A 13196-nucleotide genomic window follows, 5' to 3' on the forward strand; every position below is an offset into this window, starting at 1 on the left:
TCTGATGAAAAAATCACAACACTTGTTATTTGTTGCAGGTCTTGCATCCCTATTGAATTTAATGCTGGAAAACCCGCAACAGAACCGCAGGTGAATTTATAAACGTTTTTATTGGCTGATTTTTTTCTGCAGCATGTGGATGAGATTGGTAATACGCTGTGGATTTTCTGCAATTAAATCCATGGCTGAAAATCTGCAGAGTTTTCGCTGTGTGTGAACGTACCCTATAAATAAAGATCACAATTAGCTGATCGTTATTTGAGTTGCCACTGGCCAACTTCATATTCATAATCACAGTTATATTGAGTGACCTGTAATAGCTTCCTGCATTGTATATAAACTAGCTTTATAAAATATCAGAATGTTAACTATTTAGTCAGCAACCCCCCTGCGATATAGAGAAAGTAATAACCCACCACAGAATTTTTTTTTAAATTAAAGTCGCCGGTCAAGTGTTTTATGCAGCAAAACCTAAGATAGTGTGGTGTTAGCAGCTTACGACACAATTATTTCTCATTGCCCATTTTTTAGCCATATTATTTCCTTAACAATGTGTGCCGGGCATAGATGCCCTAAAAAGGGCCTCAGACATACCCAGAGTGCCTGCCACAGTCTTCCCCAGAGTGCCTGCCACTGATCCCACAGAGTACCTATAAGCAATGTTCATTCTAAGTCTTGGCAGCTCCTGAGCGGGGCAGTTAGGGAGCAGGGCAAGTCTCCATCAACGGTGGGCGATCTGATGACCAAAAGTAGCATTCCCCAGTAAACGCTAATGTATCATACTACATAAGAGAATAAGAAAACTTATGTTAAATTAGTTTTAATTACTTTTTTAAATATTATAATATTACAAGTCCAGCAGTAAAATAGATATTTATAAACCGCAATTATAGGCATCCATGAAAGAATCCCTCATTAGACCACTGCCCCTATAGGTAGCGCCACACAGCCCCCTGTAGATAGCGCCACACAGCCCCATGTAGATACTACCCCATGTTGATACTGTATATACTGCCACACAGACCCCCCTTTGTATATACTGCCACACAGCCCCACTTGTATATACTGTCACACAGCTCCCCTTGTATATACTGCCACACAGGCCCCATCTTGTATAAGGTGCCACACAGCCCCCGTCTTGTATATAGTGCCACACAGCCCCCCTTGAATATACTGCCACACAGCCCCCCTCTTGTAAAGTGCCACACAGCCCCCCTTGTATATACTGAAACACAGGCCCCCTTGTATATACTGCCACACAGCCCCTCTTGTATATACTGCCACACAGCCCCCCCTTGTATATACTACCACACAACCCCCCTCTTGTATATACTGCCACACATCCCGCTTGTATATACTGCCACACAGCCCCCCTCTTGTATATACTGCCAGACAGACCCCTCTATATACTGCCACACAGACCCTTCTATATACTGCCACACAGACCCCCATAAATACTGCCACACAGCCCCTTGTATAAACTGCCACACAGCTCCCCCCCCCGTGTATTTAGTGCTACACAGCAATTCCCCCTGTGTATATAGTGCCCCATAGCCCCCCCCCCAAATAAAATAATATTATACTTATCTTGCCCCATTCCCGCGATGGATGGAGTGCTGCATTGTCTTGTGGGTGGGACGCATGCGCACACCGGCGTGATTCAGTTACATCACGCCGGCCCGCGCAGGGAGATTTCCCAGTGCCTTATAGGCTGCAGGCCTAATGTGGCCTGCAGCCATTCATTTGTATCTGAGTCCTGAGGACGCAAATACAAGTGAATGTGGCTGTCGCTAGTACCGGGTCCCCCTCCAGTGCTAGCGACACGACTTCATCCGCCCACCTCCCATGATAGTGCGCGGGCTTTAAAAGTTAGTGAGCGTGCCGACTGTGGAAGGTGCGCAGCCACACACCTTAAAAGGAACACTGCCTATAGACGAGTGATTATGTTGGCAGGACTTATAACTATGTGTACGATGCCCAAGACTGGAAACACTTGCCCTGCAAGGGCCCTGGTGGAGATGCACAGTTTGGCCTATGGATAAAGCGTCCCTGAGAGGAGTCCTTATCATCCATATTTTCTTGCTTGCAGCCTGGCAGGATTTTAAAGTTGTGTGTTTGATTTATTAAAGTTATGTTCCTTCATTCTCCAGTATTTTCTGAGCAGTCAGATTGTTTTTCACTTGATTTCTCTTCAGCTGCAAGAAAAATATGACAAAAATAAAAAGTCATTACTGATATTATAGTCAATGAAAAGCGTGAAGCTGATTTACATTTCAGACAGGAGGATTGAGGACCCTGCTCGCAAGAGCTTACAGCCTATGAAAGTAGAAGGTTTCAATTCACTGACAACAAGTGAAGATCTTAAAACCGTAATGAATTGAAACTAAACATATATAAAAAGTTGCAAAATTGATATATTAAATATCACTATACAATATTAGTTTACCTATTGTTACAAACCCCAAAGAAATCCCAGTCAATAGTTGGGCAGCTGTAGATGTATATTAAAACAGCACTCCAGTAATTTTTGTTAACCTATACAATGCAGCATAGGCTATTAATAAAAAATATTGTAGAGGCTCTTGTGTACGTCTTGTGTATACCTGTTTTATTTGTTGTGCCATTAAAGGGGGTTTCCCATCAGAGGCATTTATGACATATCCATAGGATATGTCATAAATGTCAGATAGATGTGGACCCGCACCTATCTCTAGAACAGGGCCCCCTAACCCCGTTCTACTGCTCTGTGTTGCGATGTTTTCGACCATGAATCACTGAGCTACACTGTTTCCGTAACTACAATTCAGTTCTGCGGGACTTACAGAAACAGCGTAGCTGAGTGAGCTACGCTGATTCTGTAATTCATGGTCGGAAATCACACGCTTCAGTCACTATAGAGAGCGGTAGAACGGGGTTTAGGGTGCCAGAGGTGGGACCCACATCTATCTGACATTTATGACATATCCTGTGAATTAAATGTCTCTGATGGGAAAACTCCTTTAATGGTCTGTCTGCCATCTGAAAACATGATTACAGTACGGGACAGTTGTCCTGCAGAGAGGCAGGGACTCCTAGCGTCGTACATAATTATGATGCTAGGAGCCCGGCTCCCTGCACTGTTTTCGATCCAGGACTTGTGGCCGAAATATGTCCGTCAATTACGGACGTAATGACCTCGTGTGAATCCAGCCTAAGTGTCCAGTTCTGCAGCCTGGAGCAAAGTGTAACAGGTTGAGGGGGTTAATCTGCCAAGGGAAATATATTCCTAGACGCCTATTAAGAGGTTAACATAGTGTTTCCCTCCACACAGGTGCAGGGTGATTAACTAAGAGAAAGCACTGCTGGGAGAGTGTGAATACTGGTCTGCTGCTGAACAGACCTGATATTTACAGAGGGGTGAGAGCTAACCCCTGCAAAGGGCTGGACTGTGTGCTTTATACTTGAAAAGTTTCTTTCTGTTCTAAACTTTGTGTATGCTGATGCCACAAGCTACCGTTGTGTTTATTGGACTTTCCTGCTTGAAAGAGAAATAAAGCTTCTAAGTCCTGTTTAACCAGAATACTGTGCTGAGAGGGTCTCTCTCTACATTCCCCAAACTGCTACAGTACATACCTAGGCAAATTTGGAATTCAGCAGTCTGGGAAAGCTGGGTAACAACCTCTGCAGAGACGTGATGGAGGTCACACTTGACACGTACATTCTGTACATTCATATTCTCTCTCTAAATGTAGATGTAAAGCTGGGTGGCTCCCCTTATAGAACTATAGTGGAGACCATCATTGGCTGTGTAAACACTGCTGCCCTGATGCTATATGTGCTTATATATAGTATTGGGGCAACGGTGCAGTATATGAGTAATCAGTATGATCAATTCTGTTACAAAAATGCCTCCAAAGATGTCAGTGATGTCCAGCCGGCTGCTGCCACTATGTGTATTAGTACTGTCCCTACCAACAAGTGCGCAGTGTAATAGCAGCCCACTCCTACTGAACTTCATGGCTCATGTGCACCAGCATAAGACCCCTGCACACGGAAACCTCTGCAGCAAATGCGACCCAGACACTGCGGGGAATTCCAGATGAAAATCGTGTTTGATTTGGTGCAGACTTTCGGCCGGATTTGCCGCTGCGGCGACCAAAAATCAATACTTACCTCCCCATGGCCTCCCATAGCAACATGTCAGTCCTCCCAGGGATGGTCTCTGAGCTGCCAGACTCCTTGGATGACGGTTTTTCCCATGTGACATCCTATGGGGCGGGCAGCTCTGAGACCAGACGGGGAGGAGTGAGGCCTCGCTGGGGGAGGAGTGAAGCGTCGATATGGGTGGCCGGGGGAGGAGTGAGGCGTCGCTATGGGAGGTCTGTATTGACTTTTTTTTTTCTCATTTGGATTTGATGTTATACAATACTGAGACTACGGACAGATGTAATATTACTCTGTTACCACATCACACCTCATGTCGTCATGTACATCCAGCGTTGCCAGAAGCCCCTGAACAGTCTACGTACAAGTTACAGATATGGAAAGATGTTATGACTGGAATTGATGGCATAGCGCCCTCTATCTATGGGGGCATACTAGCCATGTCTATTTCCTGTACATTATTTTTTCCTATTCTCCACACAGATAAATGATTCTGCATAATTACTATAACCGTGGCCCCTGTCAGACTGGAGGACGTTATTCTGCACCTATACCGGGATTTTCTTAAGGTTTAGACACTCACCAATGACTTGTAGCGTTCCTGTGCTTTTCTCTATGGGATTCTCCAGGGAGGGGTGCTCCACCAGACATATATATTCTGCCCCCTGATGTGTCTGTAGTCTGGGGGTGATGGTCAGACGGGCTGTATAACTGTAGGTGTTATCGGCCGCTCTCCTGGATGTTATTCTCTGGTTACCAGCAGCGTCAGTCTCTTCATATAACTTATATCCTGCACGTCTCCATTTCACAGCAACTGCATCCGGGAAATACCCCGAGATCTTACACTGCAGTGTGGCCGGGGCGCCGTGAAGTAGATGGGGAATCTGAATCTCTTCTATAACTGGTCTCCATCTGTAATCTACAGGAAAAGAACATGATATTACATGCATTGAGTATATCTTCCATATGTCTCGAAGTCGGTCTTCCAGTTTGACCTCCTCCACTATAATGAAACACACTTATCCATTGACGTTTTGTATCCTGTTGACCCAGCAGCCAAATGTTGAGATCCCGAAAGCAGGGTACACTTATCTAGAGACCCCCACTGATAGCTAGAGCCCATTTATCTCCCACCAGCTTTCCTTAGCACTGCTCGTCTCCATGTGATGAGCTGAAGACGACCATCTATTGTCTATAGCTTCTTCATCGCTCTCGTCTGTGTATGGCACGACAGAAGGTTGTTTAGATTACAGGTACACACTTAAAAGGAACCAAAAAAAATTACTTTCTTAATGCCCAACTGGGTGTGTTTTAACTTTTGACCAAGTAGGCGTTGTAAAGAGAAGTGTATGACGCTGACCAATCAGTGACCAATCAGTGTCATACACTTCTCTCCATTCAAGTCCATTTGTACTCAGCACAGCGTGATCTCGCGAGATCATGCTGTGCAGCTATTAAGTCCCACACAAACTTTACCAAAGTGTCAGGAGTGTGAATAGACATCGCTTCCTGGCTGGAGGTGATGTCTATTCACTCTCAAGACGCTTCAGTAAAGTTAATGTGGGTGTATGTGACAGAACAGCATAATCTCACGAGATCATGCTGTGCTGTGAGTACAAATAGACATGAATGGAGAAAAGTGTATGACGCTGCTTGGTCAGCGTCATACACTTCTCTTTATAACGCCCACTTGGTCAAAAGTTAAAACACGCCCAGTTGGGCATTTTTCTAAATAAAAAACACTGCTGTAATCTACATTACAGCGCCTATCAGATTATGTAGCAGATAGGCCACTTATAATGTGGTGACGGAGCCTCTTGAAGTATTGGTGGAGGATATTTTGTTGATTAACCTGTCGTGTACGCCTGACCTCAGCGAAGTTGTATAGACATATAAATAAGGAGATTTGTAATGTGGAATAAGGACCAGACATCCCCCATATTACTGCACGCATGTTACCAAGCTGTTGGGGCTGTTTTTCTGATGCAGAGCTCCAAATACTCAGGGGACTCCAATCCTTGTAAAGAAATATTGTCAGCATCGGAATCTAGATGAACTGATCTACAAAATCATGTTCTAGGCTGCGCTGTCACTTGTGGATAAATTAAACACGCTGGCTCCTAGTTGTATGGATGGAATTAAAGACATTTCTAGGGGAAGAAACAATTCTCTTTCATTTTACTGAGAGGCCTTCAGGATCCCAGTCATTGTATTAATAATGAACTTTTCTGCTCCGGGAGATTATTTTCATAGCCTTGTCTGGGAATGGCAAAATTCTGAGCCCTCTGAACCTTGACACTTCCAGATACTTTTCCCTCATTGAGTATTACAGTAAAACCCCTTTAGGCTAGAACCGGCCTGGTGCTGGTACCATCTGTATCTTCTACTAGTTCTATCAAGTCCTACCCTGAGATTTCTAATTTTTTATTTTAAAGTGTCTCCCATTTTACCGACACGTAAGTCAGCGAGGATCTCACCTGAATCTCTGATAGACAGTTCCGTGGATTCTGGGTTGTCCATAGATTCATGTTCCCAGGTCACTCGTACTCTGAATCCTGGATCCTTGTGACGATCCCTAGGAATTCTGACCTCACTGGAGACATTGTAGGATCTGTCAGGATTATGTGACGGTGATTCATTGGATGATAGGACTTCTTCTTCTCTTCCCACTCCACATGTCCATACAATCTTGATGCTTTTAGGAGAAAATTTCTCCAGATTGATCACATACTTCATATCTCCAGAGATCAATAGACTTCTCATTACTGGATGTGACATCTTGGGCTTTCCTGAGAAATAAACCATAGAATGAGCTACAGCTTCTATTGCATCTGTTACTGAATCTTAACAGGGGATAAGTCATAGTAAATGCTATTCTTGCAGTATACTTCATCCATTATGTATAATTAGGGGTTCTCAGGGTGTATATTTAGGGTGCATGCACAACAATTGCACAGACGTGTATGGCGAAGCTTGGACTGCACTATGGGACTACAGTATGAACCCCCAGATACTGAGTATTTAAAGTAATAATAGAAAGTATTGCAGGGTTTCCCATATTCTGTTTGGGTGCTTCTCTGTATATCACATTATGAGTGAATGGGTTACATAGTTACACAGTTACATAGTTAGTACGGTTGAAAAAAGACACATGTCGATCAAGTAATATTTCTACACATAGGAGCTTATATTTTTTTGTTCTAGGAAATTATCTAAGCCTTTTTTAAAGCCATCCACTGTGCCTGCTGTGACGGCTCTTGCGCTCGGCTATTCCATAGATTTACAGTTCTCACAGTAAAGAAGACTTGTCGCCTCTGCAGGTTGAACCTTTTTGTCTTCAGACAGAGGGAGTGCCCCCTTGCTTTTTGAGGGGGTTTTACATGGAACAGGATTTCACCATTTTTTTTTTGTACACTACCGTTCAAAAGTTTGGGGTCACCCAGACAATTTTGTGTTTTCCATGAAAACTCACACTTATATTTATCAAATGAGTTGCAAAATGACTAGAAAATATAGTCAAGACATTGACAAGGTTAGAAATAATGATTTTTATTTGAAATAATAATTTTCTCCTTCAAACTTTGCTTTGGTCTTGGAATGCTCCATTTGCAGCAATTACAGCATTGAAGACCTTTGGCATTCTAGCTGTTAATTTGCTGAGGTAATCGGGAGAAATTTCACCCCATGCTTCCAGAAGCCCCTCCCACAAGTTGGATTGGCTTGATGGGCACTTCTTGCGTACCATACGGTCAAGCTGCTCCCACAACAGCTCTATGGGGTTGAGATCTGGTGACTGCGCTGGCCACTCCATTACAGATAGAATACCAGCTGCCGGCTTCTTCCCTAAATAGTTCTTGCATAATTTGGAGGTGTGCTTTGGGTCATTGTCCTGTTGTAGGATGAAATTGGCTCCAATCAAGCGCTGTCCACAGGGTATGGCATGGCGTTGCAAAATGGAGTGATAGCCTTCCTTATTCAAAATCCCTTTTACCCTGTACAAATCTCCCACTTTACCAGCACCAAAGCAACCCCAGACCATCACATTACCTCCACCATGCTTGACAAATGGCGTCAGGCACTCTACCAGCATCTTTTCAGTTGTTCTGCGTCTCACAAATGTTCTTCTGTGTGATCCAAACACCTCAAACTTCGATTCGTCTGACCATAACACTTTTTTCCAATCTTCCTCTGCCCAATGTCTGCGTGCTTTTGCCCATATTTATCTTTTCCTTTTATTAGCCAGTCTCAGACATGGCTTTTTCTTTGCCACTCTACCCAGAAGGCCAGCATCCCGGAGTCGCCTCTTCACTGTAGACGTTGACACTGGCCATTTGCGGGTACTATTTAATGAAGCTGCCAGTTGAGGACCTGTGAGGCGTCTATTTCTCAAACTAGAGACTCTAATGTACTTGTCTTGTTGCTCAGTTGTGCAGCCGGGCCTCCCACTTCTCTTTCTACTCTGGTTAGAGCCTGTTTGTGCTGTCCTCTGAAGGGAGTAGTACACACCGTTGTAGGAAATCTTCAGTTTCTTGGCAATTTCTCGCATGGAATAGCCTTCATTTCTAAGAACAAGAATAGACTGTCGAGTTTCACATGAAAGCTCTCTTTTTCTAGCCATTTTGAGAGTTTAATCGAACCCACAAATGTAATGCTCCAGATTCTCAACTAGCTCAAAGGAAGGCCAGTTTTATAGCTCCTCTAAACAGCAAAACGGTTTACAGCGGTGCTAACATAATTGCACAAGGGTTTTCAAGTGTTTTCTAATCATCCATTAGCCTTCTAACACAGTTAGCAAACACAATGTACCATTAGAACACTGGAGTGATAGTTGCTGGAAATGGGCCTCTATACACCTATGTAGATATTGCATTAAAAACCAGACATTTGCAGCTAGAATAGTCATTTAGCACATTAACAATGTATAGAGTGTATTTCTGATTAATTTAATGTTATCTTCATTGAACAAAACTGTTCTTTTCTTTAAAAAATAAGGACATTTCTAAGTGACCCTAAACTTTTGAACGGTAGTGTATGTGCCATTAATATATTTATATAAGTTAATCATGTCCCCTCTTAGTCGTCTTTTTTCAAAGCTAAATTGGTTTAATTATTGTAATCTTTCCTCATAACTTAGATTCTCCATGCCCCTTATTAGCTTTGTTGCTCTTCTTTTTATTATTTCCAACTCCAGGGCATCCTTTCTATGAACTGGAGCCCAGAACTGAACTGCATATTACAGATGAGGCCTCACTAATGCTTTGTAAAGTGGTAATATTACATCCCTGTCCCGCGAGTCCATGCCTCTTTTAATACACGACAATATCTTGCTGGCCTTTGAAGCAGCTGATTGACATTGTGCTCTTATTTAGTTTATGATCTACAAGTACACCCAGATCCTTCTCAACAAGTGACTCCCCCAGTGTAGCTCCCCCTAGGATATATGATGCATGCAGATTGTTGGTACCCAGATGCATAACTTTACATTTATATACATTAAACTTCATTTGCCAAGTGGACGCCCAAACACTCAGTTTGTTCAAATCAGCTTGTAGTTTACGAACATATTCCATAGACTGAACTATATTACATAGCTCGGTGTCATCTGCAAAAATAGAAATAGTGCTATTAATCCCATCCTCTATATCATTAATAAATAAGTTGAATAATAGTGGTCCCAGCACTGAACCCTGGGGTACACCACTTATAACCAGGGACCATTCAGAGTAGGAATCATTGACCACAACTCTCTGGATTCGGTCCTTGAGCCAATTCTCAATCCAAATACAAACTCTACATTCTACACCTATAGTCCTTAATTTACCCATTAGACATCAATGAGGGACAGTGTCAAATGCCCTTGCAAAGTCCAAAAACACTATATCCACAGCGGCCCCTCTGTCTAGGCTTCTGCTCACCTCTTCATAAAACCAAATCAGGTTGGTTTGACAACTTCTGTCCTTAGTAAAACCGTGCTGGCTGTCACTTATAATACTATTTATTGTCACATAATCCTGTATATAGTCCCCCAATAGCCCCTGAAACATTTTCCCCATGATGGATGTTAAAGCTTACTGGTCTATAATTACCCGGGGAAGACCTAGAACCCTCTTTGAAAACAGGCACCACATTTGCCCTGTGCCAGTTCCTTGGCACTATACCAGTCACTAGAGAATCTCTAAATATTATTAACAGGGGGACAGAAATAACTGAACTAAGCTCCTTAAGAACTCTAGGGTGTAACCCATCTGGTCCCTTGTGTACATTTATTTAATTTAACTTAGCTTGGACCATATCTGCATTCAGCCAATTCAGTATATCAACTGCTATATTAACAGCACTGGCACCAGATACATCAGCTCCTCAGCACTGGCTACATCAGCTCCTCAGCACTGGCTACATCAGCTCCTCAGCACTGGCTACATCAGCTCCTCAGCACTGGCTACATCAGCTCCTCAGCACTGGCTACATCAGCTCCTCAGCACTGGCTACATCAGCTCCTCAGCACTGGCTACATCAGCTCCTCAGCACTGGCTACATCAGCTGCTCTTTCTTCTGTTGTATATACAGAGCTAAAGAACCCATTTAATAACTCTGCCTCTCTTGATCCCCTGTGACCAACTCCCCATTACAACTATTTAGGGGTCCTACATGTTCAGACCTTTGTTTTTTTGCATTTACATACTTGGGTTGTTACTACTGAGGCTGTATACAGAAATCTAGGAGGCAGAACACACACTCTGTCGTCATTTCTACAGATCTGTGCTGCTATATCGACAGATGATTAAATCAAGGATTGACAAATTACTTTAGAAGCCAGATAGAACAATCCAGAAGTCTGTTGGGTTTTTGTAAAAATTAGAAAACAAGAATTTCTATAGAACAGTAGACGAAAAATATCCCAAAAAAATAGATTACAGCAGCAAAGTTGTGGACACATTGGCCACCTGTCTCCGAAAGAACCCTAATTATACATAATGGATGACGTATACTGCAGGAACAGCATTTACTATGGAATTCTTTAGCCCTGGTTTATATAGAATGTGGAAATATAACTATGGAAGCTCTGCAATATTTTATATAATTAACAATATAGAACATGAAGGGACAGACAGACAGACAGATGGCGGCAGCTTTATACCTCAACAGATTATAGAAACACTCACCAATGACTTGTAGCATTCCTGTGCTTTTCTCTATGGGATTCTCCAGGGTGGGGTGCTCCACCAGACATATATATTCTGCCCCCTGATGTGTCTGTAGTGTTGGGGTGATGGTCAGACGGGCTGTACAGCTGTAGGTGTTATCGGCCGCTCTCCTGGATGTTATTCTCTGGTTACCAGCAGCCTCTTCATATGACTTATATCCCGCACGTCTCATCCATTTCACAGCGACTGTATCCGGGAAATACCCCGAGATCTGACACTGCAGGGTGGCCGGAGTGCCGCGAAGTAGACGAGGAATCAGAATCTCTTCTATAACTGGTCTCCATCTGTGATCTACAGAACAGGAACATGATATTACTTGCAGTAAGAATATCTTCCATATGTCTATAAGTCGGTGTTCCAATGTGACCTCCTCCACTATAGAGCATGTGGCATCTCTCACTATAGAGAAAAACACTTATCCATTGACATTTAGTGTCCTGTTCACCCAGCAGCCAAATGTTGAGGTCCCGACACCAGGACCACCCTTGATCCCTCTCACATAAAGGTGGTTTCTTGAAACTGGTTCTTATTTTTACTTTTTGGCAGCATTATGGAGTTTTCCAGATTTGCTAGAAACTTTAGTGTAAACTATTAACTTTGTCCCAATATTCTGCTGCCTGTCATTATTAAATTTGTAAGTAGTTTTTATGTTTTATACAAAAATCTTCAGGGAATCCTGTTCATTTAGCACGTGTTCAGGAGGTATTGTTGTTGGTATTACTACTCCACTGACTCTGCACCTCTTCCCTCTGCTCCATATCTCTGCTCATAACAGTTGGACACTAAACTATCACCTTGTTCATTTATTTATTTATGCTATTAATATAGCGCCAACATATTCTGCAGCGCTGTAAATAAGTTACCTCACTAACTGTCCCTAGTGGGATTTACAATCTACATTTTCTATCTGTATGTTTTTTGGAGTGTGGAAGGAAATCCACAGCACCCAGAGGAAACCCATGCAAACACAGGGAGAACAAACAAATGCAGATGTGTTCCTTGTTTGGGTTTGAACCCAGGACCCCAGCGCTAACCACTGAACCACCATGCTTTCCAAGAGCCGTAATTTTTTTATTTTTCCATTAATGTATTGATATGAGGGCTTTTTTTTTTGCAGGCCAAGACTTAGTTTTGATTGATACCTTTTGGGAGTACATGGGACTTATTGATTAACTTTTATTATGATTTTTTTGGGGGGCAATGGAAAAAAAATAGCAATTTCGCCAGGGTTTTTTGCGGTTTTTTTTTTTACGGCGTTCACCTTGCGGTTTAAATTACATATTAACTTTATTGTTGGATCAGTACGGTCGCGGCAATACCGTATATGTGTACTTTTATTTGTTTTATACACTTTTACTAAATAAAACCACTTTTTAATGGGAAAAAAATGTATTTATTTTTTTACTGTCATTTTTACTAATAATTTTTATTTCACATTTAGTACTTATTTTTTTAGTCCCACTAGGGGACTTTACTATGCAATCTTTAGATCGCTGCTATAATGCTTTGGTATACTTATTATACCAGATCATTATTGCCTGTTAGTGTGCAATCTATTAGGACGTGCCTCTGGCACATGCCCAGGGCAGACCTGGGGGCTTTTATCAGGCCCCCGGCTGCCATGGCACCCCATCGGAGGCCCGCGATTGCATTTGCATTTGCTGCGCTGTCACTTGTGGATATATTAAACACGCTGGCTCCTAGTTGTATGGATGGAATTAAAGAAATTTCTAGGGGAAGAAACAATTCTCTTTCATTTTACTGAGAGGCCTTCAGGATCTCAGTCATTGTATTAATAATGAACTTTTCTGCTCCGGGAGATTATTGTCATAGCCTTGTCTGGGAATG

General features: G+C 42.6%; 1 protein-coding gene across 7 annotated transcripts in view; it reads right to left on the bottom strand.

Moving 5' to 3' along the window:
• Positions 1-1574: 1574 nt before the first annotated feature.
• The window catches only part of LOC142656004 (uncharacterized), a 130319-nt gene continuing 118697 nt past the window's right edge, over positions 1575-13196 (bottom strand). For all 7 annotated transcript variants that reach the window (XM_075830807.1, XM_075830805.1, XM_075830806.1 and 4 more), the window contains 4 exons: positions 11307-11639; positions 6621-6932; positions 4727-5062; positions 1575-2195 (listed from right to left, as the gene is read on the bottom strand). In XM_075830807.1, the coding sequence (XP_075686922.1) occupies positions 2140-2195; positions 4727-5062; positions 6621-6932; positions 11307-11639 (1037 nt within the window). In that variant the 3' untranslated portion in view covers positions 1575-2139. The remainder of the gene's footprint in view (positions 2196-4726; positions 5063-6620; positions 6933-11306; positions 11640-13196) is intronic.

The sequence above is a fragment of the Rhinoderma darwinii genome, chromosome 6, assembly GCF_050947455.1.
Source record: "Rhinoderma darwinii isolate aRhiDar2 chromosome 6, aRhiDar2.hap1, whole genome shotgun sequence".
NCBI lineage: Eukaryota > Metazoa > Chordata > Amphibia > Anura > Rhinodermatidae > Rhinoderma > Rhinoderma darwinii.